This window comes from Symphodus melops, assembly GCF_947650265.1.
Source record: "Symphodus melops genome assembly, chromosome: 12".
Taxonomy (NCBI): Eukaryota; Metazoa; Chordata; class Actinopteri; order Labriformes; family Labridae; genus Symphodus; species Symphodus melops.
In genome coordinates, this window is record NC_136702.1 from 597,997 (window position 1) to 615,496 (window position 17,500).

The window sequence follows — 17,500 nt, forward strand, 5'->3', positions numbered from 1 at the left end:
AAACACCAACATGGCGTCTGCACTCTGACCTTTTCATTTACACTTTAACTGGCCAATCAGGACTTTTCATTCACTGTTCCCAGCCTATAACAGCCAATGAGAGCAGCTTCATTATACGGGCCAATAGGGACTCTGCACACTTTACCTGCTTTAAAGGTAAATTAATAAAATATATTATTATTATGATGCTCTTCTGCCTGTGCACCCAGCGTTTGCACTTTGTGTGCACGCTCCCTGCAAAGCTACAGGAAGTCACATGACCCTGGACTTGATGCATGTACATATCAGTCCATCTCCTGCTGCTGCAGATTAAAGGAGGACATGCAGTCCTGCAGGGTCAAAGGTCAAAGGTCATTCTATAAAGATCAGGTAAAGGGAGCATGTGCAGCTCCACGTCTGATGGACATTTATCCCCTGAGCTGCCCGTCTGACTGATGACGGTTCAAAGCGTTTCATCTCTTCAGGTCACGGATGGCGTGCGTGCTATCTGAAGCACTCGCCATCAAAGCGAGTCTTATCAGGAGATCTGACTCTGAGTGGAGCTGCTGTCTCTGAGGGTTTGACCTTTCTGATACCTGTAAAGCAGCATCTGCACCTCGTTTCAGAGTCAAGACCTCCACGGGCTCTACCTTTTGGTCTCGCAGGCGTCGGGGCAGGTGGGGCATTTCTCGCAGGTATCCCCGAAGGCTCCGGGCTCGGTGCACTGACAGCGTCCACACACACAGTTCCCTCTCCCGCTGCACATCTGCCCGTCGTCTGAGATACACGTGGACGTCTCCATGGAGCAGTTGCAGTTGTCTCCGATGAAGCCGGCGTGGCATTTACACTCGCCGCAGTGACACTCTCCGTGACCTGAGCAGGAGAAGAGACCAAACAGGAAGTCAGAGAGCGGTACGACAGGCTCTCATACATCCCTGCTGCACAGATTATTTATTCATGTTCCTCCTTTAACGTAAAACCTGATCTGGTGTTGAAGGTGAGACGACTCCGAGCTGCTGAAAGAGCTTTGAAGGAAACACAAATGTAAAAACTGGATCATCGGAGACAAACATGGTCCAGGCTGGAGACGTCTGTAAGCATGTCTCTGTTTTAGAGTGATGGGACAAACAGCTGCTGAGTCATGGTATCTTCACTGAGGGTGAATCTGACAGGAGGAAGCCTGAGGCAGAGAGTCCCGGTGTTGATGCTCCGATTCGTCTCGGAGACAAAAAGAATGTTTGACGGAGGGACGACAGCCGCTGGAAACACGGAGGCTTATTTCACAAAGAGCTGCTCTGTCAGCGTGAGGCTTCATGACGGAGCCTGGAGTCGAGACAACACGCAGAGAAGCTTTCTGTGTGAGGAACATCCACACACACAAACTGCTCTCAGCAACATGCTAGCTTCCACCGCCTGGACTCGGTTTGTCGTCAAGACCACAGAAATCTTTGTTTCTGGGTTTTTGTTGATGTGACTTGAATTTCCCTCGGGATCAATAAAGTATCTATCAAATATGAAGCCGTCCGCCTGCCAGCATCTGACTGATCAGATAACAGACGTGTTTATTTTCTACTTTACTGACCAATAAAATCACACATCATCTGTCTCCGGAGGTTTGGCGCGGCGCTCCAGACGAGTTCGATAACACAAAAATCATGAATCTCTCAGAAAATGAAAAACATGTTTTCCCAGTAAGTGCCAGTCAGTTCGCCGTTTAAATGGAAACAGAGCGAGTTATGATGGAAGACATGGGAGGAGGTCCAGGAGAAAATAGGTCACTCGGCCGTCCTGAGACGAGGGAAACGATCCGAGGACGCTCCTCAAACAGGAAGCACTCGTTCTGACAGACGTGCTTTAAATTCTTTCTCGTTTGACTTGAACAGGACGCAGAGCTGTGCGTGTCCAGCAGCTGAGTCACTGCTCCGTGTCCTCAAAGGAGGGCATCGCTGGGCATCAGGTGGCGTGCGGCGTCTCGTCTGTCAGCATTCATAACTCTGATTTACAGGATGCAGCCAACCCTCGAGATGAAAGACAAGGTGTTAATCCTGTGTCTTAGTTTAGCTCAAGAGTCACATCGACAAACATTCAGGAAGTGAAGAAACTTTTATCTGGTGGAGACCAAAAAAGAGCAACAAGAAAGAGAACTGTACGGAGGCCGACGCTCTCTCTGCTCTTTGATTTACTCATATTAAATAAAATCCTGTTTAAACAGGTCAGGTCACTGTGTGTGTGTGTGTGTGTGTGTGTGTGTGTGTGTGTGCAGGGGGGGGCATCAGGTGCTGCCTCTCTCCGTCTGATCCGTCCTGCTGCCTTGAAACAGATGTCTGGACAAAGTGCGCTGCCTCCATCACGCCATCCAGCCGATCCATTTCTTTTGGCCGTCTGTCACATTTGGATTCTCTGAGATTAAACACAGCTGTGACAGAGGAGACCATGACGTCTCTCCAGACGTTCAGTCAGCCCCGACAAACAGCCAAGACCAAGAAAAACAGCAGCGAGGACGGAGCCGTTAAAGTTTGACCTCAGACAGAAAGCTGTGAAATAAGAGGAGCCGGACTCGAGCTTTCAGAGCGGAGAGGAAATATCTGATCTGAGCTCTGAGTCCTTAAAGCGTCCTTTAAAGCCTTCAGCCTGAACTCAGAGACGGGACAGGGATGGAGCCGGGGGGGGGGGGAAAATCGAACCCTGGGCACTGCTTGCCTCTGTACATGGGGAGCACACACAAACCACTAGGCCACGCCCCCCTCTTGTTGACGTGGAGTGAAAGGAGTGTGTCCTCACGCAGAGAACAGACAGTTTAAAAGCAGAGATCACATGAAGGGGAAATGAGCTGCTGGTTATTTTTAGACGGATGCTTGTTGCACTGGTTGGTGAAAATCTGACAGAGAGCCAAAAGCTGGAAAAACAAACAGGAGCTCCATGAGAAGCTTTTTAAAACAGCAGCAGACGTCGACACGTCATCGTCTCCTTCAGACCAGCCGGACATCATTTCATCTGTCTTTAAATTCTGTCCTTCAGTTTGAAAGCTGCTCTCTTCCTGATACAGAAGGAAACAAAGTGAACAAGCAGAGTTATTAAAAACACACTGAAGGTCACCAGCGGGGGAAGTGTTCGTGCTGTGAGCCGACTTGTGTAACCTAGCAACAGTAAGAGCTCTGAAAGTTAAAAAACCCTGAGTGAATAAAGAGAGTCTGATCGTTAGCCAATCACAGCGAGGCGAGGACAATGATCGAGGTTTCCTTGGCAGCAGTCAAGTTGCAAGTTAGCATCATCCAGCTGCTACAGCTCTCTCTCTCCTCCCCACTCGCTCGCTCTCTCTCTCTCCTCGAGGTGGCGAGAACACAGTTTAACCCCTCGTGGTGATCAGCTGTCTGTGTTTCTGTAAAAAGCCTGCCTCAGCCTGGACCCTGACCCTCCTCTTCATCAGTGTTATATGGAGCCTCAGCTGGTCTGGAGGAGTCATCTTCTGCAGAGTTAAAGAGGCCGTCACCCTGAACTCGCTCACCCTCATCAGGAATGCAGAGAGTGTGATATGATGAAATAAAACGTCTCCCAACCTCCTACTGTTGACCCAAAGTCAGCTAAACTTCCTGCAGCGCCGGTCAAAGGGCGGCGTGTGTCCCAGAGGCCGTGTCAAGGTGTGTGTGTGTGTGTGTGTGTGTGTGTGTGTGTGTGTTCACGGAAAAGAAAACAAGGCCTCATGTCTCCATGTGCAGGCAGAAGCATCGGCCTATTTTCAGCTCTCAGCTGATGAAAAACTCTGCTGAATATTTGAAATGTTTGCGGTGTCGAGCGCTTCGCCTGCGTCAAATAAAAATAACTCATCTGAAAAAAAGCCAGTAAAAGAGGAAACGAGTCCGTCTCTAGTAAGATTTAAAAAGTGGCTCATTTCCTGCTGGAAATCCCACATTTCATAACTGTCATACCTGAACTGATCTTTTTGAATCAGGAATGATGTAAACTGCCTACAATAACAATTTAATATCGACCAATCAGAGGAGTCCAGAACCAGGCCAGTATGTCCTCCTTCTAACTTTAGATTCTGCTCCTGAATGCTCTGGATCTGATTGGACCAGAGAAGGTGGGCGGGGCTTTGAAGGCCGTTTTGGACGCCCCTGGGTTTGCCAGATATGAGAGCAGTTATCAGGTGAACAGGTGTTGCAGCGATGGAAGCGGGCAGTGGAACTGCTTCAGATAGAAGTGATTGTACCCGAGCTAAAAAGCCTCTGCATGTTTCTAATAAGCTCCAGCAGCAGAAAGCTGCTCAAACTAGGATCAATGTTGGAGATGAAACATGGAGAGAGGTTAGAACGCAGAAAGCTTTACAGACCCATGCAGAGCTGGCTAAACACTGAAGCTACAGTGTCCACCACATGCAGAGCTGGCTAAACACTGAAGCTACAGTGTCCACCACATGCAGAGCTGGCTAAACACTGAAGCTACAGTGTCCACCACATGCAGAGCTGGCTAAACACTGAAGCTACAGTGTCTCTACATGCTGACCTGTGTGAGAGGAGGGGGGAGACAGCTCTCTGTGATGATTAGAGTTTAGACTGCAGTACCCATTTTAAACACTAGGGGGCGGAGCTACAGACTGCTCCTTTAAGGATGGACTAAATTTAAATCTGTTAATACCACCACATGTAGACTGTCTGGAGCTGCTTCTGGGTCGGACTTTATTTTGAAAAAGTCCAGACGTCAAATGACAGAGAGCTTTGTGCATCCCACTCACACACACACACACACACACACACACACACACACACACACACACACACACACACACACACACACACACACACACACACACACACACACACACACACACACACACACACACACACACACACACACACACACACACACACACACACACACACACACACACACACACACACACACAGCCCCTCCCTGAGCCTGAGAACCACTGCTGAATACGACTGTGTGACTTTAAAGGGCAGCAGAACAATATGAGCAAAGCACTCTGGGTAATTACACAGCGGGCTGTGGGATCAGGCGGCTGGTTGGTCCTCGCCTCAGACTGGCTGCAGGCTGTTTTCTTTCTGCTGTGTGAAGTATTCAACCTATACCAAACTGGCCTGAGATTTCAGAGTTTAAGTTTCCGGAGCTCCGACGGTCCCGAGGCTCGGTCCCGAGGCTCGGTCCCGAGGCTCGGTCCCGGGGCTCGGTCCCGAGGCTCGGTCCCGAGGCTCGGTCCCAGCTCGTCTTTGGACAGTTTCTTATTTTTTAACACATTAAATATAATCTGAGTCTTTCAGTCTCAGTCACAGAGACAGTGAAGTTCAATGACTCTTCAGATCCAAACAGGAAGCAGCACACACAGGCTGCTCGCCCGCAGGCCTCCTCACCCTGTTCTCAGTTTCCAACAGAAGCAGAACTGAGATTATGGAGAGTGACCCTGAACTTACTGAGTCTCAGCTCGTTTCCCCACCGGAGACAGAAAGAAAGGCCCGACATCTCCATCCCACCTGTCGATCCTTCCTGCATGGAGTCGGGACGAGCCGACGAGTGAAGGTCATTATTTGATTCACATCGAGAGGTGGGCGGGTCCCAACACGTTAACCTTCTTATTTGTTGGCTTTGAAGGCGACGGCACAGTCGGGGAGAAGATCCAGCTCATTTGTGGTGAACTATGATAAACAGGTCAATTACACACGAGAGATGGAAACAGAAGTGATGCTTTCATGAAGAACCACAAACAGCCTGCAGAGACAGAAGCTTCTGGAAACAAGAGGAGTCAGCCAGCAGGCAGAGAGCTGACGAGGCGCTGCAGGAAACCCGTCTGCCAATAAAAGAGGACTTTCTATCTGGAGCAGAAGGACGCCGTGTTGGTTTCATTTCCTCGCACGGAGGAGGTTCAGTGTGTTTATCAGAGAGCAATGACTGCTCGCCATTCTTCAGAGTTAAAGGCTCGGACACAAACTGTTCTGAATAGATAAGAGAGAGACCAAACACACACACACACGCTGAATGTCTCCGACAGCTCCTGAGGCGCCTCGTTAGCGAGGAGGAAAGACCAGGATGTGACGGAGGGATAAATAAAAACTTGTGGAGTCGAGTTAAGATTTATTTCTTTACATGTGAAGTGAAGCCGTCTGAAACCTCTGTAAGCTGTTAAATGTGCAGGCTGAGACAGGCGGCCTCACCAGACGTAAACAGACGCACGCTATCTGTGTGTGTGTGTGTGTGTGTGTGCGTGTGTGTGTGTATGTGCATGTGTGCCAGTAAAAGGAGAGTAATCCGTCCGTAACGTGAAAGAGCGTGCAGCGCCTTCAATAACAGGTATCAGCAGGTCGGCCGTGTGGCGGCTGACAGACAACAGTCATTAGCAGACAAGAAAACAGCGTTTACGTGGAGGACTCTCAGGACGCCACGTCCAGCGACTGACGGAGGCACAATGACCTCCGTTTCATAACCAGCTGCTGGATAAACGCTGACGTTTGCCGAGTCAGCGTTTCTTCTGTTGATGCTTCACTGAGTGCAGGAACAAACGGATCATTATCTCCTGAGAGCTGGATTAAACTTTCCAGCTGCACACTGAGGCTGACTCTATCACAGCATGAAGCTCACAGGGTTTTTAACCAACAACCCTGGGAGGGTAGAAGAACACCAGAGTTTGATTTGTGCACAACGTGGGAAACTTTCTTTAGCTTCATGAAAAAACAAAAACATGACGAGGAACACGAGCGCCTGCAGTCCTTGAACACATCCATGTCAACAAAAATAAAAGGATCCTCAGCTGGGCCTTCAGAGCCTTGCACAAGGGCACCGTGGCAGTGCTCAGAAAGTGAACCAGCACCTCTCCAGCTGCCAAACCAACTTCCAGACTTAGAACACACCTGGACTTGAACCAGCAACCTGCCGGCCCCCTCCAGGCTCCTTCACTCGATACTCTGCCTTCAAACATGGCTGCTTCCTGTTTTAACGCCTCACTTCCTGCTGAGAGGACGTACAGGAAGTGACGACACATTGAATATTAACATCCTGCTGAATTTAAGAAACTCTGAAGAAACGTCTCAAGACTGAACAAGTAAAGAAAATATCTGACATTGTGTGTGTGTGTGTGTGTGTGTGTGTGTGTGTGTGTGTGTGTGTGTGTGTGTGTGTGTGTGTGTGTGTGTGTGTGTGTGTGTGTGTGTGTGTGTGTGTGTGTGTGTGTGTGTGTGTGTGTGTGTGTGTGTGTGTGTGTGTGTGTGTTTCCCTGTCGATCAGTCACAGTCAGCCGTTTAAAGATGTAACTCCTCTGGGGAAGAGGACACTCTTTCAGTCAGACAGGTTTGTGACCGTCTGCATCACAGGTGTGTTTTAGCTCAGTGAAAGGATCGGGGTGTGTTCTACCTGCAGGAGAAAATAAAACTCAAGTCTTTGTCTGCACTGTTCAAGTTCAGTCAAGTCTGAAAGAGAGAAGGAAAAGGGGGCGGAGTCATGAGGTGTTGGCTTTACCTGAAGGGACAGAAGCAGGCTGAGTGCTTTGTTTAGTCTGAAACACTTCAGACTCATTAATGGCTGCATGTTGGAGTAATGATGCATTAAATCTGACACCAGCAGCTGATTGGCTGCTCGGCTGCTCCTGGACGTAGTTTCACGCAGAGGGAACAAACACAACACCAGCTGGTTTAATCAAAGATATTTTTACCATAACACAACGTTCAAGAGTCCATGTGCTTATGATGATGACGATGATGAGGAGAGGAAGAATGCAGCACACACACGATACACAACAAGCTGCTCAATAAAACAAAGAGCAGACTGAAGGTCCACGTTCACTTCAGTCTGTATCATGACGAGGACGCTGGACACAGAGACGCTGCAGCACAACAGCTCTGTTTATGACCTTTGAAATGTGTGTAAACACAGCTCCGACAACAACACAGCTGACTCCAGCTTCTCCCTCACTGTAGACAGTCAGGACACACACACACACACACACACACACACCTTTAAAGCAAGATGTGTTGGAGTTCACACAGCAGCAGCTCGGCTGAAGCTGCACACGTCCCTCAAGCTAACTTTCAGGTCTGTGTTAAAACATGTCCGTGCAGCTCAGTGCAACATCATCAGTCTTCCATGTGCAGAGCAGGCAGTTAAAGACGGCTCCTTTAACCCTAAAGAGCACTTTAGCCAGGAGGAGGACTGCTCTCCTCTATAACAACGTGAATAAACACACGTTTGTTTACCCTGTCAGGAGAAACACACACACATGCACAGCAGCTTCATTTATGGGGGGAAAAGAGAGCGATGCTATTTGTGGCATGAGGAGTGTGCAGAGCGCTGAGAAGCAGGAGATGTGGGTCAGGAGGAGGAGGAGGAGGAGGAGGAGGAGGAGGAGGAGGAGTCTGGTGAAGAACAGAGAGGAGGCGATAAAGACGTCTGTGCGTTAAGAAGGAACAACGTCTCACATTTCTGCTGATACTGTTGGAGACACTTTAACAACAATGTTTAATATAAGAGCGAGCATGTCAGATGGTCTCCGCCCTGTGGAAACACTGAATCAAACCGCCCCCAGCTTTGTGACCTCATCTTAAAGGAAAGGTCAACATTTGTCCAAAAAGCTGAACCACATCGATTCATATCAGCTGATCACTTCTGACCACCAGTATTACTCATCTAATCCACCCGTCACGCAGCGTCTCATTTCACTGTGGTTGTCGTACTCGTTCAGTTGTCTTTCACCAGCAGAGGGCGCTTCAGGTATTAATGGTGACTGTTGTGATAAGAAAGCATGTGGCTGTGATTAGAGTTTCTAAAGAGAAACACAAACAGGTCCTAGACTTATAAACTCAGTCAGGTCCGAGTCTGCACACCTGGAAGAGGTGAGATTAGCAGAACATTCAGGGACAGCTCACAGGTCACATGACCCCAAATTTACAACATCCTCCTCCTCGCGTCGTGCTAACACAGAGTTCAGCCTGCTGGATCAAACAGGACGTGAGTCGGTGCACTCAGAGTACAGAAGCACGCTCGCCCAGCTGCAGCACACACCTGCTGACCAGACCGGCTCTGTGTGTGTGTGTGTGTGTGCGCGCACACACATGTATGCACACGCTAACTGGGTGTGTATTCATTGTGGTGAAACCAGGCAGCTGAACCAGCCAAAGCCAGCCGAGCTCACAGCTCCCCAGTGAGCGAGCAGCTTGACTGACTCAGGATCACTGAAGGATGTTTTGGCGATGCTCGGCTGTGATTGGTTATCTCAGGGTGGGCTCGGGTCAGCTCTGAAACAGGGTGTGTTTGTGTGTTCAAGACGAGCAGCAGATTAAAAAAAAGAGTCAAAGGTTAAACACACATTTAGGTGAATCTGCAGCTCCACAAAGCGCTGACTGAGATTGAAATCTTGAACAAACAAAGTGATAAGGGGAACTATTCTAAGAGTTCTTCTTTCTTTCATGACGAGAAGAAGCAGCTTTTATCATCCCGAGATAAGTGCAGACCTCGACAAGAAAACAAGAGATAACGCCTGACATCAGACGCCATCTTTGATTGTTGTACGCTCTGCACGCAGCGTGAGCTTCACTGCGCTCACACAGTCCAGCAGGTCTCACCGCTGATTTCCTCTTCACTAAAAGCTGCCCGGCCTGGACGCTGTTTCTCCGTCTGAGCTGATCCGTCTGCTCACCGAGGGAGCCAGCAGAACTTCATCATGACAGTCAGACGGACGGGAGCAGGGGAGGAAAGTGTGGAGGCGTAGCGTTTGCTGTCATTAGGACTCATTATGGCGCCCACGCTGAGAGAGAGGAGCAGCAGCAGCAGAAGCTAGTGGACTGTTAACATTTAATGATGCAGCCATTCAGCACTCAGTGTGTTTGTGCTGCACACAGAGAAATAAAGGGCCAGCATTGTGTCAGGGGGGGGCCGCGCCAAAAACTGGCCCCTCCGCCACAAAGCGCTCTCTGTGGCTTCAGGGGAACAGTCTTGGTCCTGGGGCCGATCCAGAGTGTTGGACCCGGTGTCCTGGGAACACAACAGCCTGGTCCTGGTCGGTCCAGCCGAGCCAAACCTGCCTTTTCACAGCGCTCAGTGAGAGGACATTAACCCTTCACACTCATGTGTTTCTCATCCAAGCTGCACATCGTGATCTGTGAGCACAAAGGAAACCAAATATTTCTTAAAGCTGCAGAGACGACTTTCATGTTTTCTTCTCAGTGAAGTTAAAGGAGCCTCACACTTCATCAAACACAGACGCCTGTCAGAGATGATTACACACTCAGCATCTCCTCCCAACTTTCCTCTTATGATTGGAGGGGAAGACATGCCTGCTGTTGCCATGGTGATTTCTGTCCGCCAGGCGTGTGACTCAAACGTCAGGTCGAAATCGGCCTGAGATGGTACAGTGTGCGTCCAGCTTTATGACAGCTCGAGCTGATAACAGACTGAAACAGGAGAAAGTAGAGCAAGTTGTGCAGAAGCAGCCTGAGGGAGGAGCAGGTCGGACTGACAGGCATGTTTACACCACGGAGCAGCTCAAAGAATGTCTCCAGAATCTCAAAGTTTGCTCTCAATCTTTCACATCTCTTCCTTTGATTCCAGTAAAACAGACCCCGCCCCCCCCCCCCCCCCGCGGAGATAAGAAACACAAGCTGAACATGGACTGAAGCAGCTTCTTCTGGGACTGGAGCCAGCAGCCCTGCGGGGGACAGTTAGCGCTCAGCCCGGAATAACAAGGAGGAGTCCAGACCACAGAGACACACCCACGGCAGGTATGTGACAGTGACTCACCGTCATGAAGGGGAAAAATATCTCATTATGAGCCGCAACATGCAGCAGCGGTGAGGAGTGCTGTTTGATGTTCAGGGAGGATCAAACCACCTCCGACTCCGACGCAGAGGAAACGAAGCCGCTGGCTGATGTTCCTACCTGAGCACAGGATGCCTTTGTGCCTGGCGCAGGAGAAGTCGTCACACTCGCAGTAGCTCCCGTAAATCTTCCCAAACTCGGACTCGAAGCAGAGACACTGGTTGCAGCTGCACTCTCCTCTCCCGCTGCAGACCTGCTTGCCCTCGGCCTCCCTGCAGGCGCTCAGGTACATGTTGATGGCCTCGCCCTCCTGGCACTCACAGCGGGCTCCCAGGTAGCCCGGCTCGCACTGACACATCCCGCAGTTATACGTACCTGCAAGGGCAAGACTTCTTTTACCAACAGACTAAATACAGATTCAGATGCATGAGTGCTTCACACCCTGTAGACCTGTTTCTGGATTTCACAAACTGCTCTCTCTTTGTAGGAACCTGAGCTAACCTGCAACTTCCAAACAGCCTGTGTGTGTAAAAAAACAACAACATCCTTTCCTCTATAAATAGTGAGTCTGTCATCAGGTTTGCATGCACATTACAGAGATCAGATTCTGAGAGCTTCCCCTACAGGGAGAGTCGTGCAGGATGACCTACCTATGGAGCTGCAGATGCTGCTGTTGGTTTGGGCTTTCTTGCTGCAGCCGCAGTCACACTGATAATCCACAGACACCTCCAGGCGGTCTTTGAAGCCCACCGGCCTGATGGTGAAGCTCTGGTCGGCGCCGCGGGGAGGGCAGCTCCTCGCCTCCACGCTCACATTGAAGGACACCTACGAAGAGAAGACACACACACACACACACATGAAGCTGCTGTCTCTGCTGGAGCTCACACCTTGTGTGTGTGTGTGTTCAGGGAGCACCACGGTGGCCTGATCCCACCCTGCATCTCTCCATCTGAGCACAAACTCAAACAGTTGGTCGCTCCAGGCTGTAAACATGAACTGCACATGACCCTGTGTTCTGTTTACAGCAGTGGGTTCAGACAGAAAGTGGGCCAGCAGACCTCCACCCATCTGATTGCTCGGAGGAAGGAAGAGACACCCAACCCAGGCTGCTTTCACTCTGCTGCAGCATGAGCACGCTCACTGTGCAGCTCGGCGTTCGTCTGACTGCTGCATGAACGTTCACTAGAAGAAGTCTGAGACAAAGTGCAAGAACAGAAGAGGACATGTTGTGCCGGTTTGGCTCTGCTCCACGCCCGACTGGATCAGAAACAGAACAAAGATAGTGAGAGCTGGGTGTCAGTGTTTACAGCTCATAACACACAGGATGTGTAAAGCTGCTCTGGAGCTCCTACACAAGAAGAACTTAGAACTTAGAAGCATCCTGTATGTGGAGCCAGTTTCTACACCCTGTTGCCAAATATGTCCCAACCTAGAAACTGTGTGTGTGTGTGTGTGTGTGTGTGTGTGTTCAAACGGGAGCGTCCGAGCGTGCAGATCTTGTTTTGCTTTCCTCTGCCGTGTTGTGGACTCCTGGCAGCCATGCAAGTCTCAGCCTCTCATCATTCATGGATTCATTCAGACTTCTCTAAAGCTGCGGCCTTCTGCCCTCCATGAACACCACGAGCTGCTTCAGGACACACGCTGCGTCTACGTCACATGACTGCCCCTTCACACGAGCGCGGGAATCTTAACGAGTTCACGAGAAACAAAATTCAATTGAGCGGGGAGGAAGCGAGTTCCCCCGTCATGTGAGCGAGTCGGGACAAATATGAGGCTGTGGAGGGTAAAAAGAAATGAAGAGGAAGTAAAAGGGAAATAAGACGAGGAGGGAGAGTTTGTAATAAGATTTCAGTCAGGATGCAAACTAATAAGAGAGGAGTGAACACAGACGTATCAAAGACTTTCATTATGATCAGGGAAGAGATGGACAAGAAGGTTTTGGGATGATGGAATTCTTATGACTGCTCCAAATTCAATTAAGAAGGGACAAAAGGGCGGAGAACACACCGTCCGGATGTTTGTGTTCTGATTGGACGGGGAGGCGTCTGTATGTTAGTGCAGATGAACCTTCATTGATATGCATATAGCTTCACGCTCTCCCTCTGCCAGCTCGCCTCATTCATGCGCTGCACTTTCACTTTTGTGTGCCGTCAGGCTCCACGGCGAGCTCGGTGACTGACACCTGGGACCGGGCCGTGTCCTCCTCAGAGAAAGACTGAGAAGTTTGGCACGCCCCCCGTCTCCTTTCACCACAGAGAATAAAAGACTAGAGCCCCCCCCCCCCGTCTTTATTCAATGGTGTTATTCTATTCTGCCTCGGCTCCTCCATCACCCTTTCCCATCCTCGGACCAGGAAAAGAAAGCCGCCAAGAGAAGAGCACGAGGGGCCGGGGGACAGAATTCCACCACCCTGGAGCTCACAGCGGGCCGGCGTGTATGAAGCTGGCCCTTACAAGCGTTCACAAAGGACTCCGGACTCAATACAGATCTTAATGGAGAGTCCAGGACAGAATATCAAGTGAGCACCAGAGAGAAGATGAGCGATCACCCGGCTTCCCCTCTTCTTTGTTCACACGGAGAACAAACGCAGCTGAGGCTGTGTGTTTACCACTCATCACTTCAAAAATCAGACACTACGTCCTCGCTCGCCCACTCTCTCTCTCGTCGTATCAAACAGAGACGAGCTGACTGGCTGCTGTGTGAACGAGTGATGTGAAGATGTGTAATGTTGACGAGAGGTAAATATCCGTCTGGATCCACAGAAAGCCTCTGATTACTTTTAGATCCTCACAGCGTCAGCTCCGATCCTGCAGGACATTGATATCGCTCCACGCCCACTCACAGCTCTAAAGCTTCAAGCTTTATCAGATACTGTGATAAACTCAGAGAAGCAGGAATCGACTTCCCGCACAGTCCTAATGAAGGCGAAGCAGAAGGTCAGCCAGCACAAACATTTTCACCACGACAGCGTGTGAGACTTACAGCTGACTGAGTCCAGCTGAGAGAAGAAATATTCCCCCAGGGGCGAGCCGCTTCTTCTGCAGACATTAGATCTGCATAATAAGTCCCAAACTGTCTCTATGGTAACACAGAGGAGCAGAGTCAACCCCCCCCCCCCCATCTCAGCTTGATTTCATCAGACAGGAAGTCCCTTGTGTTGGATTCAAAGGTCACGCTGCGTTCAGCACATTCTGCCGAGTCACCTCTCCCTTTCTGTTGCCGCTGACTCTGAACATGTTAAACACACCGAGCGGACGGATACAGACGACTCTGCAACGCCACATGTGGAAAGATCAAAGACTGTTTCTCTGCTGTCTGTAAATCCTCTCCACCTGCTGCATCAGAGCAGTTTAACGAGGGCTATGACGACCTAGAGCCTTTTGACTACAGACATCGTTTCCATGGCAACACATCAGAATCCTCGCACGCTGACAAAAAAGAAAACTGCACAAGGAGCTTCTCTGCTGCTGGTGAACCACCTTCAGAGTGACACCTTCTGTGACACCAGAAGGGAAACATCCAGCGGCATGAATCTGCGACCTCTCCACAGATTGTTTTCCACTGTTGGAGAACATTTTCCATGTGGCCTCGATTCAGCTGAAAGAGCTGCTCTGAATGTCCTGCATATTGATCCCTGGCACAACACGCTGGAACCTTCTCACCACCACGACAGCGTGCACAGCAGCAGGTCGCTGTACTCCAGTCCTTAAGAACACCTTCAGAGATGTGTTTGTACTACGAAGACGACATCAGCTTCAGCTCAAGTCAAGGACGTGTTGTTGTGCTGAAGGTCATGTCATGAGTTCCCTGCTCATTGGACAGCCACTGCTGTCAGTCGTTCCTCAGCTCAACAAATACTCTGTGATGACCTCATGTTAAAGGCGTTTTCACTGACTCCATCAGGTTGTATTTTCACACAGCAGCAGAGTCCTCTGCACGACGCTCTGATGAGAATCAGTGTGTTTGTATCAGAGCTGCGTGTAGATGAACACGCTAGGCCCCGCCCACTGGCTCCAGGTGAATTCTCCTGATTATATCCTGCTGCCTTCTCTCAGTCAGCTCACTCTGACTCTCTGCAGGAGAAACACTTCCTGTGTGCTTTTATTTTGAAATACAGTAAGGAGCCTTCCAAATGTTATTCCCGACCTTAGTGAAAGCTGACGGCCTGATACCTTGTGGTTATTGAAGCCCTTCAGTGTCCAGGTGAAGGGAGACATCTGAACCCCCTTTAAAGCCTCTGATAAAGTTTTCATGAGCCCAAAGAGAAAAGAGCGTTCGCAGCAACAAGCTGCATCAAACATTCAGAGTGCGAGGCGACATGAAAAGAGGAAAAGGGAGAGGGACTCACCGTGTCTCCGATCTTCAGGTCGCCACACTTCCTGAAGCCCGGCAGCGGTTTTCCATCCTGGCAGGTGGCTGTGAAGGAAAGGCTGACGTCCTCCGGGTGATCCCACACCGACAGCTCCACTTTGGAGCGGATGTTCTGAAGAAAACACCACAGTTCATCAGGACGTGTTCACAACGAACCCTCTACGGTCTACGAACAGTCTCTACAGGAGTGATGTCTAGGGGGCGGGGTCATTGCATTTAAAGAGACACACACATCCAAACCGAGCGTTCACAGAGAGAGCTGGTTTCTACAGGGTCACAAAGCTCAGAAACACTGATGATTCATTTAGAGCACTTCTGTTTGAAAAGGTGGAAAAGAGTAGAATATGTCCCCTTTAAAAAAACTTAAAAAAGAGAGTGTGCACTCTTAAACCAGCAGGTGTCGCCCTTGAGCTGCAGCATGTAACCAAAACAAACTGCTGTTAGGCCACGCCTCCTCCAGAGAACCTCCAACCTCCCCTCAAACCTTCCTCTGCTCCAGCTGCACTCAACTGTGTCCTGCATTGTTGTGTTAGCATGCTAATGTTAACGCTCTTTAGTTAGCTCGTAGCTGCACTCAGCTGTGTCCTGCATTGTTGTGTTAGCATGCTAATGTTAACGCTCTTTAGTTAGCTCGTAGCTGCACTCAGCTGTGTCCTGCATTGTTGTGTTAGCATGCTAATGTTAGCGCTCTTTAGTTAGCTCGTAGCTGCACTCAGCTGTGTCCTGCATTGTTGTGTTAGCATGCTAATGTTAGCGCTCTTTAGTTAGCTCGTAGCTGCACTCAGCTGTGTCCTGCATTGTTGTGTTAGCATGCTAATGTTAACGCTCTTTAGTTAGCTCGTAGCTGCACTCAGCTGTGTCCTGCATTGTTGTGTTAGCATGCTAATGTTAGCGCTCTTTAGTTAGCTCGTAGCTGCACTCAGCTGTGTCCTGCATTGATAGATATTGATGTGGAACATGTCGTCATTCTTCACGTAAAGGTCAAATCTAAAAACGGTTGGAAGGTAACTTCTCTCACTTTTAGAAAGTCGGTGTCATTAGATCGTACAGACGTCAGTTTGAAGCGTTTTGTGGATTTGGTTTTGCAGAGGCTTTAAGAGCTGTAATTCAGCTGGAGTGGGAAAGAGTGAAACATGCGGGATGTGTCGCCTCGGTTCAGCACATTCTTACAGTTAATCTGAGTGAAACCACAGGCACTGTGCATGCAGGCAGGTTCGAACGCAGTCTGTGTTTCATGCACATAAAGTGTGCAGAGAAGAAATGAGGATCTGTGCACATGGATTAGTCCTCTGTCCTGACCCTTAAAGCAATCACAGCGAGCAGCAGCTTTGTGCCACGCTTCAAACTTGAGGGAAAAAAATAAATCAGTGGGGTACACAGTCAACCCTCAGTGTTTGGCAAAGCCGACAAGTGGTGGGTACAACGTGGCGGCTGGAATGTTAATAAGGCAGCGAGTCAAAGAACTTCATTCAAGCTCCCTCCCACACACTCGGCATGTCACAGTCCGAGTTTGACACAAGTTTCAGACGCAGTGAAGACTCGACCACGGGGCCGAAGACGCAGCTCCTCCTGACCGAGGGCGGGGAAAATCTGAGCGCCAACACGATTAATAATTAATAATTGATGGGACTTTAACCCTTTGACCGCCCTATCAGCTAATGAGTTTCTTCCCTGTGAGAGATACGTGTGAGAAGAACGGCAGTCAGCTGTTGAAAGCACGGCGGCCCCCCCAGCGCGAGACGTGGAGCCTGTGAGCGGCCGCCATGTCAGCTGGAGGCTCGTTAAATGTGTCACAGCGGTGGGAAGACGTGAAAGAATCTGCCTCTGAGTTCCTCCCCCTCATCTTATCTTCTCAAATCCCTCTGTGTCATTACTCTCTCTCTCTCTCTCTCTCACACACACACAAACAGGAAACCACACACACACACACACACACACTCTCTGGACTCACATTGTACGCTGCTACGATGAGCTGGATCACATTCTTGGAGTCCTGGTCCAGGATCTCGACTGTAGTCCCCGGTATAAGGGCGGTGAAATTCTGGATAAAAAGGAGAAAAAGAGGCATCGTTAGCTTTCGTGGATGTAAATGAAAAATAAAGGAAGATTACACCGACTTTAAAGGGCTACCTTATAAATGACATAGAGACGTTTGGTCACTGCAAAGATGAGAAAGATGTTGTTTTCTGCCAGTTTCTCTCCCAGAAGAGCCAGAGACGGATAGTCCTATAGAGAGAGAGGCATTATGGGTAATGAATACAGAGCTTCCTGTCAGGAAGCAGGCAAACACATGTTGATGTTATTCTGACCCCGGTGTTGTGTTGACTCTGGAAACACTCGGCTGGCCTTCTGACACCTCACTGAAGCTTTAAAGAGACTCTCAGTTTAACTCCTT

The 17,500-nt window shown here is 49.6% G+C and overlaps 1 protein-coding gene across 1 annotated transcript in view; it reads right to left on the reverse strand.

The window, feature by feature from the left end:
• The window catches only part of itgb5 (integrin, beta 5), a 28,000-nt gene that overhangs the window by 4,286 nt on the left and 6,214 nt on the right, over window positions 1–17,500 (reverse strand). The window contains 7 exon segments of the mRNA XM_079356784.1: window positions 497–626; window positions 629–852; window positions 10,855–11,109; window positions 11,385–11,559; window positions 15,083–15,217; window positions 17,057–17,146; window positions 17,236–17,331. Of these exon segments, the coding sequence (XP_079212910.1) occupies window positions 497–626; window positions 629–852; window positions 10,855–11,109; window positions 11,385–11,559; window positions 15,083–15,217; window positions 17,057–17,146; window positions 17,236–17,331 (1,105 nt within the window).